This window comes from Macaca mulatta, chromosome 3 (genome assembly GCF_049350105.2).
Source record: "Macaca mulatta isolate MMU2019108-1 chromosome 3, T2T-MMU8v2.0, whole genome shotgun sequence".
In the NCBI taxonomy this organism is placed as follows: Eukaryota; Metazoa; Chordata; class Mammalia; order Primates; family Cercopithecidae; genus Macaca; species Macaca mulatta.
The window spans coordinates 147,280,693-147,302,040 of NC_133408.1; the positions used below are offsets into that span (position 1 = coordinate 147,280,693).

The window sequence follows — 21,348 nt, forward strand, 5'->3', positions numbered from 1 at the left end:
ATGGATACATGAAAGTTTATTGTATTATTCATTGGGTATTGTGTTTCTTGTATATCTGAATTCCTTCGTATTACATTCAAAATACCTCCAGATTTTTTTTTCTTGTTTTTGAGATGGAGTCTTGCTCTGTTGCCCAGACTGGAGTGCAGTGGCGCGATCTCGGCTTACTGCAACCTCTGCTTCCTGGGTTCAGGGAATTCTCTGCCTTACCCTCCTGAGTAGCTGGGATTACAGGTGCCCGTCACTATACCTGGCTAATTTTTGTATTTTTAGTAGAGGCAGGGTTTCACCATCTTGGCCATGGTGGTCTTGAGCTCCTGACCTCGTGATGCACCCACCTCGGCCTCCCAAAGTGCTGGGATTATAGGTGTGACCCACCGCGCCCGGCCCCTCCCGATTTTTTAATGCATACACTCCCACAGGCTGGAATGGGAGTGTATTTTTTACAAAAGTGGGAGCGTACATACCTATCAGTTTTGAATCTTGATTTTACTCACTTTTTTCCTTTTTAGTTCATATCTCTCCATGTTAGTGAATGTACTTCTGAGCATCACATCAATTTTATTTCATAGAATTACGGAGTATGAAGCATAACTTAGTTAACCACTTCCCCGCTTGGGGACATTCCTCTGATAAGTAATATTGAGTGTGTGGGGGCCAGCATATTCAGGCTGTTGCCATTTTTAATAAACTACTATAAACATAATTCCTTATTAATGACTCAAGGGTCAAAAGGCTTGATTTTCTCTCATTGTGAGTGAGTGAAGGGTGAGGAGGTAAAACGGAGCAAGATATGCTGACTATCTAAGTATTTAACCAAGGAAAAGAATGTCATTATCCTCTTCTAACCCTCATGTAAACTAGAATGTTGATTTCTCTATAGCCAGAAATTCATGGGTCTGGGGGCTGCTGGCATTGCCTAGTGGAGGCGTTGGTCAACTTCATTAGGGTAGCGTTGTCTTGTCTGCTGCTGTGTATAATTATCATATTTTTTTTCTTTAGATCTAACTTTTCTTCCCCCACCGAGAAAGGAGAAAGGGCAGGGTAACAATGACTGTGTCCCTCAGAACGCAGAGAAACACTGAGCTCAGACACAACTGCCTCTGTGCAAAACTGGTCTGAGCCTTTGGACTGAATCGACCAATTTTTTTTTCCTTTTTTAGACACAAGGTCTTGCTGTGTTGCCCAGGCTGGAGTGCAGTGGCACGATCATAGCTCGCTGTAACCTCAAATCCTGGGCTCAAGCAATCCTCCCACCTCAGCCTCCTTAATAACTAGGTCTAGAGGCATGAACCAGTATGCCGGGCTCATTCATTTTATTGTAGAGATGGAGTCTTGCTATGTTTTCCAGGCTGGTCTCAAACTCCTGGGCTCAACTGATGCTCCTGCCTATGGCTTCCCAAAGCACTGGGATTATAGGTGTGGAACACCGGGCCTGACCAAGTTTTTAATCAACAATGGACTTGATTGTTTTTTCCCACTGATCTGATTAGTGGACGACTGAATTACTGATCAATTGAGTCAATTCATCTGAGCAGGTGATGTTTGTAGATGCAATCATTGTTCCAGGTGATTTGGATCCTGTTCTGCATCCTAGCATAGCAAGTCTGTATGCAAAATAAGGAGACCAACTCAGAACAGGCTGATCTGTTGAAACTGTAAATTGAGAGTATCTGTGTAAAGGCCCTTCTTTGTGCAGTAGAAAGACAGATGCTCCTCTGCTTATCATGAGTTATGTCCTAATAAACCCATTGCAAGTTGAACATATTTTAAGTCAAAAATGCACTTAATACACCTAACCTATGGAACATCATCGCTTAGGCTGTCTTACCTGAAATGTGCTCAGAACACTTATAATAACCTACAGTTGGGCAAAATAATCTAACACAAGCCTATTTTATAATAAAATACTGAATATCTCATGTAATTTACTGAATAATGTACTGAAAGTGAAAAAGAGAATAGTTGTATGGTTACTTAAAGTATGGCTTCTACTGAATGCATATTGCTTTTGCACCATCATAAAGTCAAAGTCATAAGTGGAACCATTGTAAGTTGAGGACTTTCTGCATACCTTAACTTTGGTTTGTGAATGTAATCACTTTGGATGTGCTTGCAGGGATGGCATATGCCCTACTAGCTGCAGTTCCTGTTGGATATGGTCTCTACTCTGCTTTTTTCCCTATCCTGACATACTTTATCTTTGGAACATCAAGACATATCTCAGTTGGTAATTATAAGCATATTTTACAATTATATTTGCTCATGCTTAAAGTGTTTTGGCTATATTAAGTGCATTATGCCTCTATTATGTTGGAGCAAAAGTAATTGTGGTTTTCACCGTTATACTTTTAATTGTGAAAACCACAATTACATTTGCACCAACCTAATATATCTTTGTTAATGTTCTCAGGGAAATGGGATTTTAGTGTTTTGCCTACTTTTTCTATTCAATGGTGTTAGGTAACTTTTTTTAATGAAGAGGAAAAATTGAGAAACTGAAAATGACAGCCTACCTTAACATTTTAGCATGTTTTGGTTTTTAAAAACGTGATAAATTTGACTCCATTTTTGGAGTCAAAATGACAGGGTAAAAATGACACAAGGTCTTTGAACCTACCATTTTACTGGATTAACTTAGAAATTACTAAGTATGTTCATCAAATACATATTCATGATTTAATTGAAGAGCATACTTATTTTAAATCACTAATATTAGAAGACTGGCAAAATCTTACTAAAACAGTTTAGAAGCTAAGCTTGGCCTTCTTTCTTGGTATGGCTTATAATAAGTTTTACTGCTCTTCCTAAAATTTGAATTCTCATTTGTTAGAATGTCCTAGTAAATGAGTGTTTTAATGCTATTTTGTGACTTTGACATTTATACTAGAGAAAATTTTGCTCCTACATCCATCTGCTGGCTAGACATGTCTACCTCAATGATCCTCTTGAAATAAATGCAACCATCTACTTTATCCCCAACCCATGTTTTTGTCCTTAGTTGTATTTCCTGAGAATGAGATCAGAAAGAGGTTACTGATTGAAAGAACTTCCTCACCTTGGAGAATCAATTAGTGTTGAATGCTTGGATGAGGAACATGGAAGCTGATTTTTCTCTTTGGTATTCTATACATTGAGATATTCCAGGTGATTGGGGCTGGGTTTTGGGACCTCAAAACCATAAAGGCTTCCATGATGAAAGGGTAGAATCATCATCATCATCATGGATAAAAATAACAGTAGTAAACGGAGCAGTTGCTGGAAAAAAATAATATTTTTTAAAAATATAAAATCTTACAGATTGACATTTGATATGAAAAAATGTTTTGTCTTACTAAAAGAGAAACTTCATACTCCTTTGCTATTTTTTTAAATCCTAACTTGGACCCTGTGATATTGATCAAGATACTCAGATCCACAGAGATTAGGACATTGGACACTTAGGAAATTAATGAGATTATATGAAACAAAAGTTGAGTAGAATAAGTAAACACTCAATGTATGTGCCACCTTTGCCAGAAAGCCTTTCCTGACAACTCTCATCCCCGTCCCCACGACCCATACACATGAGGATCACACATAGACAGGTTAGACAACCTTTTGATATACTCACAAAGCATCCTGAATGTTGTATCATGATAATCTACCTACATGTCTCTCTCGCCTGTTTCTGGGTCGTGAATGCCTCAAGATATCTGCTTTTTTAGTTTCTTTTTGTTGTTGTTGTTGAGACAGGATCTGGCTCTGTCACCTAGGCTGGAGTGTGGTGGCGTGATCTCAGCTCACTGCAGCCTCCACCTCCCTAGCTCAAGCAATCCCCACACCTCAGCCTCCCAAGTAGTTGAGACCATAGGCGCGCACCACCAGCTAATTTTTGTCTTATTTTGGTAGAGATGGGGTTTTACTATGTTGCTTAGGCTGGTCTGGAACTCCCGGGCTCAAGCAATCTTCCCACCTCAGTCTCCCAAAGTGCTAGGATTACAGATGTGAGTCACTGGGTCCGACTTAGCTTCTTTCATGAACAAACAATATTTTCCTAGTCACAGCTAAATCTTTTATACATCTTTTAAATCCTATGTAGACACATTGAACATTTGTGATTAATAACTGATTAATTGTTAGAGACTTTTCTTTCCCCAGGACCTTTTCCAGTGGTGAGTTTAATGGTGGGATCTGTTGTTCTGAGCATGGCCCCCAACGAACACTTTCTCGTATCCAGCAGCAATGGAACTGTGTTAAATACTACCATGATAGACACTGCAACTAGAGATACAGCTAGAGTCCTGATTGCCAGTGCCCTGACTCTGCTGGTTGGAATCATACAGGTAATGAACTTACAAGTAAAATATAGATTGGTGTAATTTTTATTTGAAGTTAACTTTAAAGCATATAGACTTAAAGATTCTTCTAAAAACAAAACAAAGTAATTTTCTGGAACCCAAAATTATTTTATAAATTACGTTGTTTTAGGTCAGATGCTAAAATAGTCAGCAAGTCTCCACTTATTAAGACTCACTTATCATCAAAGTCAGAGACAGAAAAAAGCACAGAAGAACATGTGTGATTCAATTGAGGATGAGAGAAGGGAAGTATATGGGAATCCATAAATGAGAAAAAAGTGTTCTGGTGAGCAGAGACACAGGACTGAAAGCCATAGAAATAAGCTATGGATTTTTGCTTTTCTGAGTACATGTATAGAAATACTTCAAGGTTTTTATTACGCATCGTTTTCAAAGTTTAGAGTGGTGGAGGTAGGGGAGTGATAAGGCATTAAGAAATTCATATTTTTTTCTACAAGTATTTTTGTGCTATAGGTAGGCTACTAGTGTTTTCATTGGTATTAAGCTTGATTTAATATTTCCAGAGAGTTGGTTTCTATCTCAGGCAAACGTTTAATTTTTCTTTCCTTTTTCTTATCCTAGTTGATATTTGGAGGCTTGCAGATTGGATTCATAGTGAGGTACTTGGCAGATCCTTTGGTTGGTGGCTTCACAACAGCTGCTGCCTTCCAAGTGCTGGTCTCACAGCTAAAGATTGTCCTCAATGTTTCAACCAAAAACTATAATGGAGTTCTCTCCATTATCTATGTAAGTGTTGCTTCTTGCTCCAGGCATGGGTCACTGTTCATTCCAGAAACAACTGTATTCATTCTCTCTTTGAGTCTGGGCTGGGCGTGGTAGCTTGCACCTGTAATCCCAGCACTTTGGAAGGCTGAGGTGGGCAGATCACTTGAGTCCAGGAGTTTGAGACCAGCCTGGGCAATATGGTGAGACGTCATCTCTAAAGAAAAAAAAAAAAATCCCCAAATCCAAAAATTTTCTGGGTGTAGTGGTGTACACTTGTAGTCTCAGCTACTTGGGAGGTTGAGGTGGGAAGATCTCCTGAGCCCCGGAGGTTGAGGCTGCAGTGATTTGTGATTGCCCCACTGCACTCCACCCTGGGTAACAGAGCAAGAACCTGTTTCAAACAAAACCAAAACCAAAACAAAACAAAACTTGAATCTGGAGACCCCACATTTCTCTATGAATACTTTGGGAGCCATTGAAAACATTTGGTTACTTCTCTAGAAATACTATTGTACTTAAAAACATTAATGAAAACAAAGTGGTCTAATGAATTAAAGGCTGCTCTGGAATATAACAGACTTGATTTCTAGCCTCAGCTTTGTCTCTAACAGGTAAGTGACCCTGGACACATCATGTAGGGTTAGGGTGCTAATTGAAAGCTCAGGTTTAAAACTGGATGGACTGTGATTCAAATTCTGGCTCTACTGTCTACTAGCCACGTGAGCAAATCACCATGCCTCAGTTTCCTTCTCTGCAAAATTGGGTTAGTAATAGTATATACCTCATTGGATTGTTAAATAAGAATAGATAAGCACTTGGCCCAGGGGCTGGTACATAACAAGTACTCTAAATAAAGGAGTTATTTGAAATGATTATTTCAAGGCATCTTTTTTATTGGTGAAATGAAATGATTGGAGATGTATCTCTAAAAGCTTTTTCTAACCATGAGAGTCCATAAAATGCATAATGTAAACGTCTCAACAATTATAGATGAAAAGGAACATTAAATTCAGAGATGATTCACCATGCAAAAGAAATGCAAAAGCAGGATGTAGATCACACTAATTAGATTTGAAAAAGGTTTTGGATCTAAAAATGTGTTCTATATAAAGCATGTTATTGATGCTTGAAAAATGGTGATAATAGTAACATGATGTCATCCTAGCTTGGGGGAATGATATCATACAAAAACAATGTGTCAACATTAAGAATGGAGTTTGAGTCTTTAAAGTCCCACCTATTGGCTTCTAAAACAATGTAAGGCCATGTACAGTGAGGTTGTCAGGAATTGCTCAATTTCATAACAGTGCCATAATCCCATACTATTACACTCCATCCATTCAACAAATATTACCAAGTGCTTACTGCAGGCCAGGTACCACTCTAAGCAATGAGAATAGACACAGGAGGCAGAATCACATAGTGATGAAGATCATGAGGCCAGATGTGGTGAGTCATGCCTGTGATTCCAGCAGTTTGGGAGGCTGACACATGTGGATCACTTGAGCCCATGAGTTGGAGATCAGCTTGGGCAGCATGACAAAACTTTGTCCCTACTAAAAATACAAAAAAATTAGCCATGCATGGTGGCACACACCTGTAGTCCCAGCTACTTGGGAGGCTGAGGTGAGAGGATCACCTGAGCTCAGGAAGTTGAGACTGCAGTGAGCCGAGATCATGCCACTGCCTTCCAGCCTGGGTGATGGGAGTGAGACCCCATCTCAAACAACAATAACAGCAACAACAAACAAAAAACCAAAAACAAACAAAAAAGATCACGGACTTTGAACTTCAACAGACTTGAGTTGGCATCTTGGTTCTCCACCCACTACCTGTGATATTTATACTCAACTTCCCTAAGCCTCAGTGTCCTCAATTGTAAAATGGGAGTCGTAATAGTAACTACCTCTTAGAGCTGTGAGGATTGAGAAAGAAAATATGTGCAAGGCACTTAGCACAATATCTGGCACATAGTAAGAAATGAGTTTATTATTATTATTATCACAGATGAATAGACCCCATGAAGTTCACCGTTCATTTCCTTGGGACCCAGCCTATTAGAAGACATTAGCAAAAGTTTTTGATTCAGCATTATATGGGTCATTCTTGGTATATTTTTCCTGTCAAATCCTCAGTTTTCTATTTAAAAAAAAATTTTTTTTTTTTTTTTTTTGAAACAGGGTCTTGCCCCATTGCCCGGGCTGGAGTACAGTAGCACAGTCATAGCTCACTGCAACCTCCATCTCCCTGTGTCAAGCAATTCTTCCACTCAGCCTCTGGAGTAGCTGGAACTACAGGCATGCACTACCACACCTGGCTAATTTTCTTTTTCTTTATTGAATTTTAGTAGAGGCAATATCTCGCTATGTTGCCCAGGTTAGTCTCGAACTCCTGAGCTCAAGTGATCCTCTCACCTTGGCCTCCCAAAGTTCCAGGATTACAGGAGTGAGCCACCATGTACAGCCCATATTTTAAAATTAAAATTAAAAATTTTAAGATTTTATTTTGGTAGAGACAGGGGTTTTGCAATGTCGCCCAGGCTGGTCTTGAACCCCTGGCCTCAAGCAATCCTCTTACTGCAGCTTCCTAATGTGTTGGGATTATAGGTGTGAGCCACTGCACCTGGCCAATCCTTAGTTCTTTTTGAGACCTCTGACTGCCTTATTTGGACAGGCTCTGTAACTTTTGCAGCCCCTGGCACATCTTGCTTTTTACTTACTTTTACATTTTCTTCATCAAATGTTCATTCATTTATTCCTTCATTCTCATTCATTCAGTTTATCTATTCAATACACATATATTGAATACTTACCATGTGCCAGGCACTGTTCACTCCCTATACAAACCCAGTGACTCCTTAACCTACCAAGACATCTCTTACTGAGTATACTCACCTCATTAGGCAAACATTGCTAGGCCTTCATCTACACAGATCACAGGAGGTCCAAACTAATCGTTGACCTGGGTCCATGGCCATTGTAGGACCCTTGCAGAACAGGAGAAATAGTTCTTCTGCTCTCATAGGATTATGTTTAAGAAGAAACTTTCTGCAAATGATTTCACTTTGACAGGGACAAAAATGACCATGAACCACTAGACCAAGATCAAAAATAGTTTTTAAACCAAGTGCAGTCATTATGTAACTTATTTCCTGTTGCATATTTTTATTGAAGTCTCAGTTTAGCATACAGCATAGAATTTTGCAAGAAACTCCTTACAGGCCAGCCAAGTTGGAGAAGGTATTTCAATCATCCCTATGTGGTGGTGAATATAAGTTTACTCTTCTGAAAAAAAAAAAAAAAAAAAAAAAGATTCAGCACGTCTGAAAATGATTGCATAGGGTTGAGTGAGCGGCTTAGTCTCTGAACAGAGAATTTTGCTTATGATATTACCATTGCAATTATACATGAAAGAATCCTTCAATAAATGCAGAGTAGTAGAGGACTCTCGCAGGAAAGACTGTAAGATTGTTGTAAAATACTTTACCTGAAATGTTAACTAATCTTTGTTCTAAGGTTGCACTTTGGTTTGTCCTACCCTCTCCCCCAAAGAGGCACTGACAACTAGAAATAATGAATGAAAAGAAATAGAGGAAGAAATATTAGGAGAAAAAGAAATAAGTTAATTTACAAATGCCAGAGATACTGGATGTAGGAGGTAGAAGGGAGAATGACAGGGTATTGGCAGCAATTTAGAATTAGTTAATATCCTTGATACTACTATGCAGCTACTAAGTTATCTAAGTAAATCCCAGTCCACTTAGGGGTTGATTTCCCACCATTCAGTTTGAATGGTTTGTCTCAGTAGACAAGGGTGAGAGCTTTGAAAGCCACCACTAAGCTTGATTAGATTTGCTGCTTTGTACCTATTTCAGTACGTAAAATTTATACCATTATATTAAAGTAACACTTTAAGGATTGATCTATACATGTATACACAAAAGATATGCAAGGAAACGCCTGACAGCAAAAGGTGGTTGTGAAGGGTTTGTGATATTCTTGGAGATAAAATAAACAAAAATAAATTCAACTCCAATAGTAAACAGATCAATCTTCTCATACATATTATTGGGCATAATTTTTTTCTTATGGCTTCATAAACTCAGGTAATCCTGGGCAAGAACAAAGAAGTTAGCTAAATGAAATTGTCCTAAAATTGTCCAAACACAGCAGGAAATACAGTAAAATATTATCTATTACCAAAAAGTTCATTATCATAATTTGAATTATTTGGAATACTAAGCTAAAACACAGAATCACATGGGTATCCATACTATTAACATATTTATGGTATTTTAACAGTAAACTAAATTAGAAGTACTGTTCAGTGTTTTTGTAGAGTCTAATTTCTATGTTGTTAAGTATAATCTGACTATTTCAGTTTACATGGTGAGTTTTATTTCTACACAGATTAAACTTCCTATCATAGAGCTTGTCTTAAAAGATTCTGAATGATTACTTAATATGTAGGCAACTTATTTATATACTCAGATGCCTTGCATGATGCAATTGTGTAATATAAACTGATTTTGGTTTTTGAACCTCATGTTATACTTTTAATCCACCAGACATACTTTTTATTCAAAGGTCTAAGTGATTCTCATGGATTAAACTGGAATCCTGTAGTGATTATTTTTGTAAGGTAAAAATGTTTGTGTGATTTGGATAGTGATTCCAAATATTTTGTTTTTCAAGTTTCAATTTTTGCATCTTCAGTTGAAAAGTACACTTTTAATGAATAGACAATTCATCAAAATGTGATGCCTAGCTCATGAATTAATCAGGGTCATCCATCAGAAATCTGATTATGTAAAGGACCAAACCGCAATGATAACTTTCAAGCCTCTGGGGTAGGTGGGGCTGTTTGCTCCTGTGTTAAATGCCCTAAGTTCTTGTTATTGTGTCTGCTGGTGGTAGTTATCCCATTTTCTTTTTCACTCTGCTGTCCCCTGCATCATCTTGTTTCTGTCAGTGTATCTGCCTTTAGCAATTTTCAGTGACTCTGAAAAGCAGACAGGGTGAATTTGTTAGTACCGGGTTTCAAGTGAGAGCAAAAGTACCCTTGGAGTGAAAGTTCAAGAGTCTTCCTACAAGTTAAATGCCCAGACTCTAGTCCAAGGGCTTGGTGGGAGGTATTCTGCTTGCATAATAACTTCTCCCCCATTCCCTTACTCTTCTTGATTGTGTTCCAGAGAGTTGAGGTTGCTGGCAAAGTGACTCCTAGATTACTTACGGTTCATTAAGTACTTAAAGTTCATTCAGTTCATACATAATTGTCATCAAATTATCATTATAATTATTTTAAAAGTAGTTTATCTGTGAAAATAAGTAAAATACATGTGATAAACTATAAGATGCTCCATTCTTTTATCTTCCTATAAAATATGTCTATAAAAAAGCTCATTTAAAGAAAAGTTTTCTTCACTGGGAGACTGTCTCAAAGAACTGTCTCAAAGATACCCTCTTTAATAATGCCTTCTATAGGACTGAGGTTAATATAACAAAGATATTAGTGTTCTTCCCTGGGATTCTTGCTTGCTAATTTCCTTGAAAACACCCTGGATTCCCAGAAGTCTCCTATTTACGAAACAAAACTAGTTTTTCTTGAATTGATTCATCTGTCTACTTAAAGATTTTTTTTTTTGGCCAGCTGTGGTAGCTCATGCCTGTAACCCCAACACTTTGAGAGGTTGGGCAGGAGGATTTCTTAAGGCCAGGAGTTCGAGACCAGTCTGGGCAACAAAGTGAGATACCGCCCACCCACCCCCGCCCCCCACCCAGATCTCTACGAAAATAAAATGGCCTATTTATTGTAGTCTCTACAATAAAGAAAATAAATATAGATGCCTGTCTGTAGCCCCAGCTACTCTGGAAGGTGATGTGGAAGGTTGCTTGAGCTCAGGAGTTCGAGGCCACTGTACTCCAGCCTGGGCAACAGAGCTCAAAAAAAATTTTAGTGTTATCTTAGTTCAAGTTTGATACATAAAATTAAGTACCAAATTTATTTCCAAAAATTTATGCTTGGCCTGTATGTCAATTCAATAGCTTTTCTTTGCCATAAAGAATGAATCAGTCTACCTGTATCCACATATGAAGTATTTTAGGATTTTTTGTTATTTTTGGTTATTATCTGTATCATTCAGGTTTAGGAAAGAACTTTACCTAAAATACTGGCTAATTGTGACAAAAGGAAGATAGAAAGAAAGAAAACACACACACATGCATACACACACACAAACCAACCAACGGATCAACTGGGAGTTTCAGGTTTATCAGCCTTTAGTTTCAATGCTATATCACCATAGTAAAAATCAGTCTACTTGATAGCACCTAGAAGCCCATTTTAAGATACAAACTTGTAAAGCTTTTCTGCAAGTAAAAGGTAATATGTTTATAATGACATGTTTTTCTTGTAAGACATCTTTATTATTATCATAAAAAATACACAGAAGCAAAAATAAGAATGTAGAAATCATCCAGTTTTTCCTTCCCAAGTAAACGATCATAAAAAACTTGGTGTATATATATATTGCAGCAATTATATGTATGTAATGGTCTCCGTATCAACCAACACATTTTTATCATTTTACTGAAACTTTTGAGTGTTGTTTGACTCTGATATCATGGTTTTTCGTGTGGGAAGATTCATATGAAAATTGGTTTTGTGTGTGTGTGTGTGTGTGTGTGTGTGTGTGTGTGTAGCAGCAGGAAGTATATAAAATTATTTTCTTTTTATAGACGCTGGTTGAAATTTTTCAAAATATTGGTGATACCAATCTTGCTGATTTCATTGCTGGATTACTCACCATTGTCGTCTGTATGGCAGTTAAGGAATTAAACGATCGGTTTAGACACAAAATCCCAGTCCCTATTCCTATAGAAGTAATTGTGGTAAGTAGAATATGTAGTTAGAAAGTTCAGCATTATTTGGTTGACAAGCAAGGAATTATTAAAACCAATTGAGTTTTTAACATCTTTTGTTTTATTTTAGACGATAATTGCTACTGCCATTTCATATGGAGCCAACCTGGAAAAAAATTACAATGCTGGCATTGTTAAATCCATCCCAAGGGGGTGAGTGTGGTGTTCCTCTTAGATAGTACTAATACATTAAGTCAGTAAGTCAGTCCTTTTTATTTAAATGAAACCTTTTATTACAAGCTTCATTCCACTGATGCTCCTTCAATAGTCCTATTTGTGTGTGACCTTGAAGAAACAACCATAAGACAAACAGTATGTTTGTAGATAAACATTAAGCCATTTGTTTAAAAGCAGCCCCATATGCCCTTTTTTCTTCATTTTCTTAAAACATGGCAAACATGTACAGTTAACACCAGACTCCTGATTTAAACTTATACATAACATTATAATATAATATAAATAGAATCATTTCTTAGTAATATCTATTGCACTGTGAACAATCTGCTTAAGGAATCAGGGACATCTGGCCTAAACTCTCTACCATTTAGTTTAATCAATTTTAGATAATAATTATATCCCTCCTACCTATAAGTAAATGCATTATCTTCAAGGGAAGTTTTAGAAACGTTTGGTAGTTTGGTGAATTAGAAGAGTAAAAGACCAGGGTCCTTCATTCATCTTTGTCACCTTCCAGTTTTGTGACTTGAGGAGATTCTCCTATGTAAGACAAGGATAATGAAAACAGCTGAAGCCTCAACTCGTTGTAAAACACCAGTGAGATCTCTCATGAGACAAAGAGTAGACAAGATCCCCTATACCATAATTTTCTTATATGGGGTTACAAAGGAAGCCTAGATGTTTATTATATTTGTAACATTCACTCATAACATTTAAGACTAGACTTGCTGTTAATCAAGAAGTACTAGTTTTCCCTAAGACTAGAAGAGTTTGGTACCAGTGTTTCTACCAGGAAAGGGAGTGGAGGGAAGGGAAGGGCACGGAGCCACTGTTTGGTACCAGTGTTTGTTTTCCATTCTCTTAGTAGAAACTTCCTCAGGCAAGCTTATTCCCAGAGCTTATTCTACAGGGAACTGCTGTATTCCCATTTGATGAATCTTATAATTTCTTCTAATACCTGTTCCAAACTATTTGAAAAAGCACAGGCTACATGGGACTTAATTTACATGCTATCCATTATAGTGTTTCTCAAACTTACCTTTTTGTAAGAATCACATGGGATCCTTTTTCACACAGATTCCTGGTTCCCACCCGAAACCTATTGAATCAGGCTTTCCAGAGGATGGGCTCAGGAATTAATATTTTTCAAAAGTGCCTCAAGTGATTCTTGCCCTCAAGGAAACTGGAGAAACTCTTTAAGAGAGGATCAACAAATCTGATCTAACAGTTAGATGATTTCATTAGTTAGAAACAATTACAGAAAAAGATACTTTACAGATCTCTTTTGTCAGGCTTCCTAGGATGTATCAAGTTATAGGTGGTCCACAGAGCAGGCCCTGTCCCATCCATCCGTGTTCCATTAGTTGGTTTGGGGAACTCATTTCTTCTGCCCTAAATTATCCCTCCAGGTCCTCTGCAGAGCCTTCCTGTGCGCTCCTCCTGAGAACAGATTTCTAGCCTCTCGCCCTTGAGTTTAATGAAGCTGAATCCTTTGACAGACCGCCTGGTCAGCTTGGTCAGCTAATCTAACCTGCCTGGCCCCAGGGACTTTAAGCTCCTCCACGAGGGCAGTGACCCCATTTGTGTTGTTCAGCTCTGTCCCAGAGCACAGAGCTCATCTCACAGTAAGCTCTCAGAAAACACTCGTTGAAGGAATAAAATACCCAAGCCTATGTCATTATAAACAAGCCCCAACAAAGGCCTTGGTTATCTGATCTCACTTGGTAGCACAGAAGCAATTCTGACAATATTAACAAACCTGAAAAGGAAAGGGTGCGGTGGAGAGATTGGAAAAGAGCAAGCAGAGTATTAAAGTGGCCCTGAGGTGAGCACAGTGAAAGGAAGAGGGACAGAGAGATTGTGATATGCCCCCTTTTGATCTCCTCCCTGCTTCAATCCTCCATTAAGGCTGCTGCTGGTAGCTCCCTTTATCCTATTGAGGGTCGGGACTATATGTTAGGATCACTCTGTCCCCAATAACAATGCCCCATTGGACAGCCAAAAACAGTGGCTCCATGCCCTTCCCTCCACTCCCTTTCCTGGTAGAAACACACAACTTTTCCTTGTCCAGTCGGCATCTAAGCGTCCCTCTAGGATTCACTCATTCTCTCATCCTGGGTGCTTTCTTAACCAGCAGACACTATGAGGGCCAGTCATGTGCCTCTCTTCTCATGCAACTGGTCCTTATCTGCAACTCGTAATCTGTCCAGTTCCTTACTCATCCTACCCTAGGCTTCTCTTTTACCTCTTCTGTTATAGTGTTGTGTGTGTGTGTGTGTGCGCATGTGTGTATATGTGTAAACCCATAACAAGATTCTGTCCTCTAAATTTTAATCCCTATTCACTCTCTTGCCTCCTGTCCTTGCCAGTTCCAGAGGTCCCCTTGTAGTCATGTTTGTTACTCTCTTTTTTCTTTTCTTTAACAGAGTCTCACTCTGTCACCCAGCCTGGAATGCAGTGGCATGATCTCTGTGGGGTGTGTGTGTGTGTGTGTGTGTGTGTGTAAATCCATAACAAGTTTGATGACTCTGTCCTCTAAATTTTAGTCCCTATTCACTATCTTGCCTCCTGTCCTCGTCAGTTCCAGAGGTCCTCTTGTTGTCGTGTTTATTACTCTTTCTTTCTTTCATTCCCTTCCTTCCCTCCCTTCCCTTCACTTCCTTTCCCTTCCCTTCCCTTTCCTTTCTTCCTTCCTTCCTTCCTCTTTCTTTCTCTCTCCTTTCTTCCTTTCTTGCTTTCTTTCTTTCTCTTCCTTTCCTGAAACAGAGTCTCACTCTGTCACCCAGCATGGTATGCAGTGGCATGGTCTCAGCTCACTGCAACCTCTGCCTCCCAGGTTCAAGTGATTCTCCTGCCTCAGCCTCCTGAGTAGCTGGGACTACAGGTGCACATTACCATGCCTGGCTAATTTTTAGTAGAGACGGGGTTTCACCATGTTGGCCAGGCTGGTCTCAAACTCCTGACCTCAGGTGATCCACCTGCCTCGGCCTCCCAAAGTGGTGGGATTACAGGCACTGTTACAGACCCCTTTTGTCAGGTTTCTTATCATGTATCAGGTTATAGGTGGCCCACAGAACATGCCCTGTCCCATCAATCTGGGTTCCATTAGTTGATTTGGGGAACTCAGGCCTACTGTTGTTTTTAAAGTATGTGCTTTGCAGTTGTACTTGAAAGCGTAGCGCAGGGGCAAAGTCAACAAAACCACAGGGGTTTCTTCCTGGCTGCTTTCTGAGGGCTACTCTTCTCCTCTAGCTGGAGTGGTGGTGCATTTGCTAAGTGTTCAGACCCAGTCTGAAGTATTGTGGTATTCTGTTTGGTATTCTGTTTAGGACACTGGCCTGTTTGTGGAATTTTGGGCCCTTCAGGGTTCACTTCTCCTAGTCTTCATATTTTCAGATAAGTGTGTGTTCACATGCTCACTCCCCTTGGGCTCTTGGTAGTGATGTCTCATGATCAAGCCTGACATGCTTGGCTGGGGCCAAACAGGCCCACTGAGCAAAAAATTTGGAGAGTTATGTCCACAGAAGGAGGGCAAGGGCAAGGAAAAAAGGTTTACTTACGGGTCATTATAAGATATCCAGACGGGACTTCAATTGGTTTGGGGGCAAATTGGTTTGGGACTTCAATTGGTTTGGGGCAAATAATTGGCACACTTAGGGTTCAGCAAGACAGCAGACATGAGTGGCAGGAGTATGACAGACTTAGGTCCTCTCAATATATACCGAGAACCTACTATATGTATAGACACTAATTACTTACACAGGTGATTCCTCATTGAATCTTATGAGAAGAGTATACAGTCCCCGTTTGGCAGCTGAGGAAACTGGGACGTGGTGGGTTAAATAACATGCCCAAAGTCATTTGAGAGTGATTCTGGTCCTTTGACTTAAGTCTTTGCACTTTACACTTTGCAACCCTGGATAATCAAGGATCAGGTTATATTTGGAGAACTAGGCAGCCAGGCAGGCAGTGTGCATTAGGCTGCTATCAAAACTAAACTGTATGTGAAACTGGAAAGTTACTCTGACAAGTCCAAGTGACCTGAAGTAGGGTTGACTGGGTCTCAGGAGCAAGTCACGAGCCTGTTTTGAGAAGTGTGGTCCCAAGTCACATCCCAACTAGCAGGTGATGTGATGCTGAGTCACCCAACTGTTAGATCAGGGTTTCCAACATCCTGTCTGTCTATAGATGGGGTTCATTCCAGAGTCTCCTTGTGGGGTAGGATGGGATATAAGGAGAAAAGGAGTCTGAAAATTGACCTCACTGGTAGGGAGAGTAAGGCTGCAAGGGCAGAGAACCACACAGATCTTATTAGGTAGGAAATCATCTAATATCTGACATTTAGACCTGGACCCACTAACTGACCTCAAGCAAATCACTTCACGTTTCCAAGTCTAAGTTCCTTTATCAACAAAACAAGAGAGGTGGATTCAACAATACCTAGGATGCTTGCTAGGTTTAACTTTCTCTATGGTTTTCTCTAAGAACTTTATTTCTATTTTATTTTTACCACTCTTCTCTAATTATACGGGAAAATGTAGTGTCCTTATTAAAGAAACTTTAGGCATAAGTGATGTAGGTCGGGGAGACATTTCATGACTGGGGGCCTCTGGAATTACACCATATGGAGAGTCATCAAGACATAGGTCCATGTCCCAAATTTTCATATTTGAGACAACCTCATGATGTAACCTGCAGGTTAATTTTTTTTATACGGTTTGTAGGGTAGCTCTGGTTTTGTCAAACAATAGTCATTGGACTCCACAATCATTGAGATATTTTAGTCACTGTGGAGCATTGTGATAATTACATTAATTTAATCTCTTTTGCCTTAAGAAGATTTTAAATGTCATAGCTCTCAAAAAAAGATTTTCCACTGAGCTCTTTTAGCATCATACATTCTTTGTTTCTTTAACAGACCTGATACCTCTTCATACACAGTAAATCTCATATTACGGCTAAAATATCTTTTAAATTCAAAGACCTTTAAGATGGAATTGTGGAAGGAGAAACACTAACATGTGAAATGACATGGATGGGGCTGTATGATATTAAAGAATCAGTAACAGCAGATTTATTCATGTGAGAGATATAGAAGAGGCAGCATGGGTAGGCTCGAAAATAGAGGACAGAGAAATCAGCCAGTGAGATAACACCAACTTCTGATTAAACATTATAAAAGCTGCTACTATCATGTATGCATTTCAAGTGCTTTTTGTTCTTTTGGATCAAGTACTTTCATATCTAATATGTGACTGAGTGGATATAGCAATTGATGAGATGGGGAAAAAGAATAGTGGTCAAATCTTCACAGCATTTTTCATTTAAAAACTCACTAGGTTTTTGCCTCCTGCACTTCCACCTGTGAGCCTGTTCTCGGAGATGCTGGCTGCATCATTTTCCATCGCTGTGGTGGCTTATGCTATCGCAGTGTCAGTAGGAAAAGTATATGCCACCAAGTATGATTACGCCATCGATGGGAACCAGGTATGGGTGCCCTTTTGCTGAACTGGTTTTATAGGGCTGGAAACAGGAAAAAAACATAAATGGAAAAGATTTTGCTGTCAGTTAAAGAAGGGGTTGGATTTTTTTCACCAGACCTTATTGGGTTGGTTTTCCTCTCGTGTTTGCTAATTAGAAATTATTTTGGAATAGACACACTGCATCACTTTGCTTTTTAAAGAAATAAGTTGAAATAACACTGATTTTAAAAGAGCTAATTCAGTCAGGTCATAAATAACATTCAAAATGAACATATTAGGTCAGAAAGAGAATTCTTCATGTAACCCAGTACCTCTTGGCAATTATTTTTAATGGCAGTTATAATGTGACAAAGTAGTGCAACAAACATTAATAACAGTTGTGACCACTTTAAATTGAGGTGGTTCACTGTGCAGTTAATATATACAGGCAATTTTTGTAGGTATGTGAGACATTGCCAGGTAAGCTGATTTCACACTGCTTGCAAATTTGCAAGTTCTGTATCTATACGTTTCTGGAGATACAGTATAGCAATGACAGCAGTTAAATGGTTAGTAATCAAGCAGAATAACAGCACTGCTAGTCGTAATATGCTTCATAGCGAATATTCAGCCACAGAAAAACACTTATGTGAGAGCTGCAGACATTCCATTCACTAGGCAGTGAAAAAGCTTAGCAAACGATCACATGCTATTTCTTGTCAACTTTAAAAATTATCGAGAGCACCGCTCTTGGATGGTATGGAGTCCAAACTCCTGATGTCGTACAAGGACCTCGAGTACCTATCACGGTAAAAATTAAACTGGACCACCAGGCAGGGTGGGCATGGGAGTTTTCGTTCTTAATGTACTTCCTGAAATACTCAGCGAAGGTCTTGCAAAGATTCAATTTGTAGGATCATTGTCATCCAGTCTCTCCCTTAGGAATTCATTGCCTTTGGGATCAGCAACATCTTCTCAGGATTCTTCTCTTGTTTTGTGGCCACCACTGCTCTGTCCCGCACGGCCGTCCAGGAGAGCACTGGAGGAAAGACACAGGTAGGAGCAACAGCCTTGTGATATCCATCTCAGAAAACAAGCTGAGTCATGGCAACCGAGGAAGGCTGGCACAGAGCTTAGCAGGACAATTCACCTTTCAGACTTGTACTTCCTAATCAGATTCACCTCAGGCCTATTCCTTTTGTTCCACTCCCTCACCTAAAATCTCTTAACAAAACGACATGTATAGTTTTCTGATACAGCGATTCTCAAATCTATTTGTGTCAGTGCTCACCGGGCTTGTAGCTACACTTACCTGCTTCTCCATGGTCAATAACAACTGACAAGGAATCAGTAATGAAGGATGCTGATTTTTGTTAATTTGTTACCTGGGGAGACAGATGGCCTAGTAAAAATGCTTCCTGGCGTTAGGAGTTACTCTATTTTCAGGAAAGTGAAAAGCTCTATTCACATTTCCTTTACAAGGATCAGGAACTTCCTCCAGGGCTCTTGGTCCAACAGAACAACAGCTTGCTAGCCAAGAATATTTTTGTTGTAACATTTTTGGCATTTCTTCCTGAGTAAGATTCATGTTCTTGAAGTTCTGCATGTGGGTTTAATCTTATCTTTTAAATGTGGTTTGCAGTTGTTGCCTTTACAAGGTGGCCAAAAAGCCAGCATCCTAGTTAATCTCTGGATAATCCCTCCTTCAGCATTCAGAAAGCTCAGGAGCCATGCTCAAAGGCCACTCTTTCCAGCAGGACACAATTGAAGAGACCACACCAAGCAGATGGCCACAAGGGACAGACTCAGGAATTGTGCTTCTGTCTCTTGTGCCTTGAGGGCCTTATCTTCCCAACACAAAAGAACTATTATTTAGGAGTAAGAAGTACATTGAGACTACAAAGAACAACAAACAAACTACATAGTGCAATAAACACACATACACACACACACACACACACACACACACGCACACACACAGTCTTCAAATGGGTTTTATTAAGGCAGGGACGCTTAAAAAATAAATGTAAGTCGGGCACCGTGGCTCATGCTTGTAATCCCAGCACTCTGGGAGGCTGAGGTGGGCGGATCCATTGAGGTCAGGAGTTTGAGACTAACCTGGCCACATGGTGAAACCCCTTCTCTACTAAAAATGCAAAAATTAGCCAGGTGTGGTGGGGATGCCTGTAATCCCAGTTACTTGGGAAGCTGAGGCAGGAAAATTGCTTGAACCCGGGAGGTGGAGGTTGCAGTAAGCTGAGATCGTGCCATTGCTCTCCAGCCTGGATGACAAGAGCGAGACTCTGTGTCAAATATATACATATATATATGAGAATAACTGAAAAAACGAATGACTCTAACAGTGACTTGCCCAGGGAGAGCTTTAATTGTCCCCAATATACATGTGATGCTCCTTTCCTATTTATAATGGATCTTGTGACAGACTTGGAAGAATTGGCCTCTTCCAGTTTTGGGGTTGCTTTTCAACAAAAATTTTTATTTTCAGAACTTTTCTTAATTTGTTTTTTGTTGCAAATATTTCCAGCTCTGAGGGAGCAGGTAAAATAATACAGCTCATATCCGGAGGCATAGCCAGAGATCTGTGGTCAAGGGGAAGAGGTCAGAGCCAATTTCCAAAGCTGTGCCCATTTCAGGCTGCAGCTGTCAGCAGTAGGAGCTTCTGCTGCTTTCATTTGAGACGGAGCATTGCCAAGCTCTCCAGAGCACATGGTCTTCAGCGGGTGCAGGCACATCTCAAACTGCTGATGTCCATTCTCCTGATGTTACCTCCAGGCTCAAATGAGGCCTGGGCTGGCAGTCCCAGTAAGAACGCCCATGTAAAGTTACCTCCTTGGCAGAGGGTTTGGGGGATAATGGTGTTCTGGTAAGCTAATACCCCCTGCCACATACTGGCATGTATTATATTTAGGAATGAAGGATGCCAGGATTTCAGCATTGAAGAATGAAACGAGTGAAGAAATGGCTTGATATTTAATTATTGAAATGTATACTAAATTCTGGGGTTAAAAGTCTAAGTGCCTGAACTGAAATCCAGGGACTGATGGACAAATAAACTGGCAGGGCTTCTCTTATGTGGCTTCTTGTGTTTTCTCTTATATTGGAACTTTGGTTTCAGCATCTACAAAATGGAAATGAGAATTGCATCCCTCTCATAGGGATAGTGTGAGGATTAACTAAGAAAATGTAAAGTCTTAGCACATACTTGTAAATGCTCATTGTTTCAATCCTTTAGGTAAGAATAGCATCTTAGCATCTATGATACATATATTGTACCTGGCACATAAGAAGCACCTGGCATGAATTTGCTGAATGAATGAATGGAAGAATGAGTATTGGTGGACATGAACTGTTTTTAGCACATCTACAGATTGTAGAAGAATTAAACATTGGAACCTTTTCTTTCCCTCACCCCCATCTGACTTCTTCTGACTCATGGAAAAGTAATTCTGATTACAAGCCACTCTTTAGCTCTGATTACCCCCGCCCTTAACAGAATAATTTTTTAGTAACTGAATCTGCTTGTAGATATAAAGTCTACAGAGTTTCTCACAAACAAGCCTTATCAAGTAAGTACAAATAATTGATCACTCACCGATTTTAATATAGTGGCCAAAATTAGCCTTGGCCTCCCATCATTGGCGACTAATTATGACATATACTTGGCAAGTAGGTGGTCACCCTCCTGACATGAGTTTGGCAGCT

At 39.5% G+C, this 21,348-nt stretch overlaps 1 protein-coding gene across 2 annotated transcripts in view; it reads left to right on the forward strand.

Annotated features, from left to right (window-relative positions):
• Positions 1 to 21,348, forward strand: part of SLC26A4 (solute carrier family 26 member 4) — a 56,294-nt gene that overhangs the window by 11,324 nt on the left and 23,622 nt on the right. For both annotated transcript variants that reach the window (XM_077997169.1, XM_028846168.2), the window contains 7 exons: positions 2,120 to 2,230; positions 4,141 to 4,325; positions 4,923 to 5,087; positions 11,804 to 11,956; positions 12,057 to 12,139; positions 17,503 to 17,650; positions 18,568 to 18,681. In XM_077997169.1, coding sequence (XP_077853295.1) covers positions 2,120 to 2,230; positions 4,141 to 4,325; positions 4,923 to 5,087; positions 11,804 to 11,956; positions 12,057 to 12,139; positions 17,503 to 17,650; positions 18,568 to 18,681 — 959 coding nt within the window. The remainder of the gene's footprint in view (positions 1 to 2,119; positions 2,231 to 4,140; positions 4,326 to 4,922; positions 5,088 to 11,803; positions 11,957 to 12,056; positions 12,140 to 17,502; positions 17,651 to 18,567; positions 18,682 to 21,348) is intronic.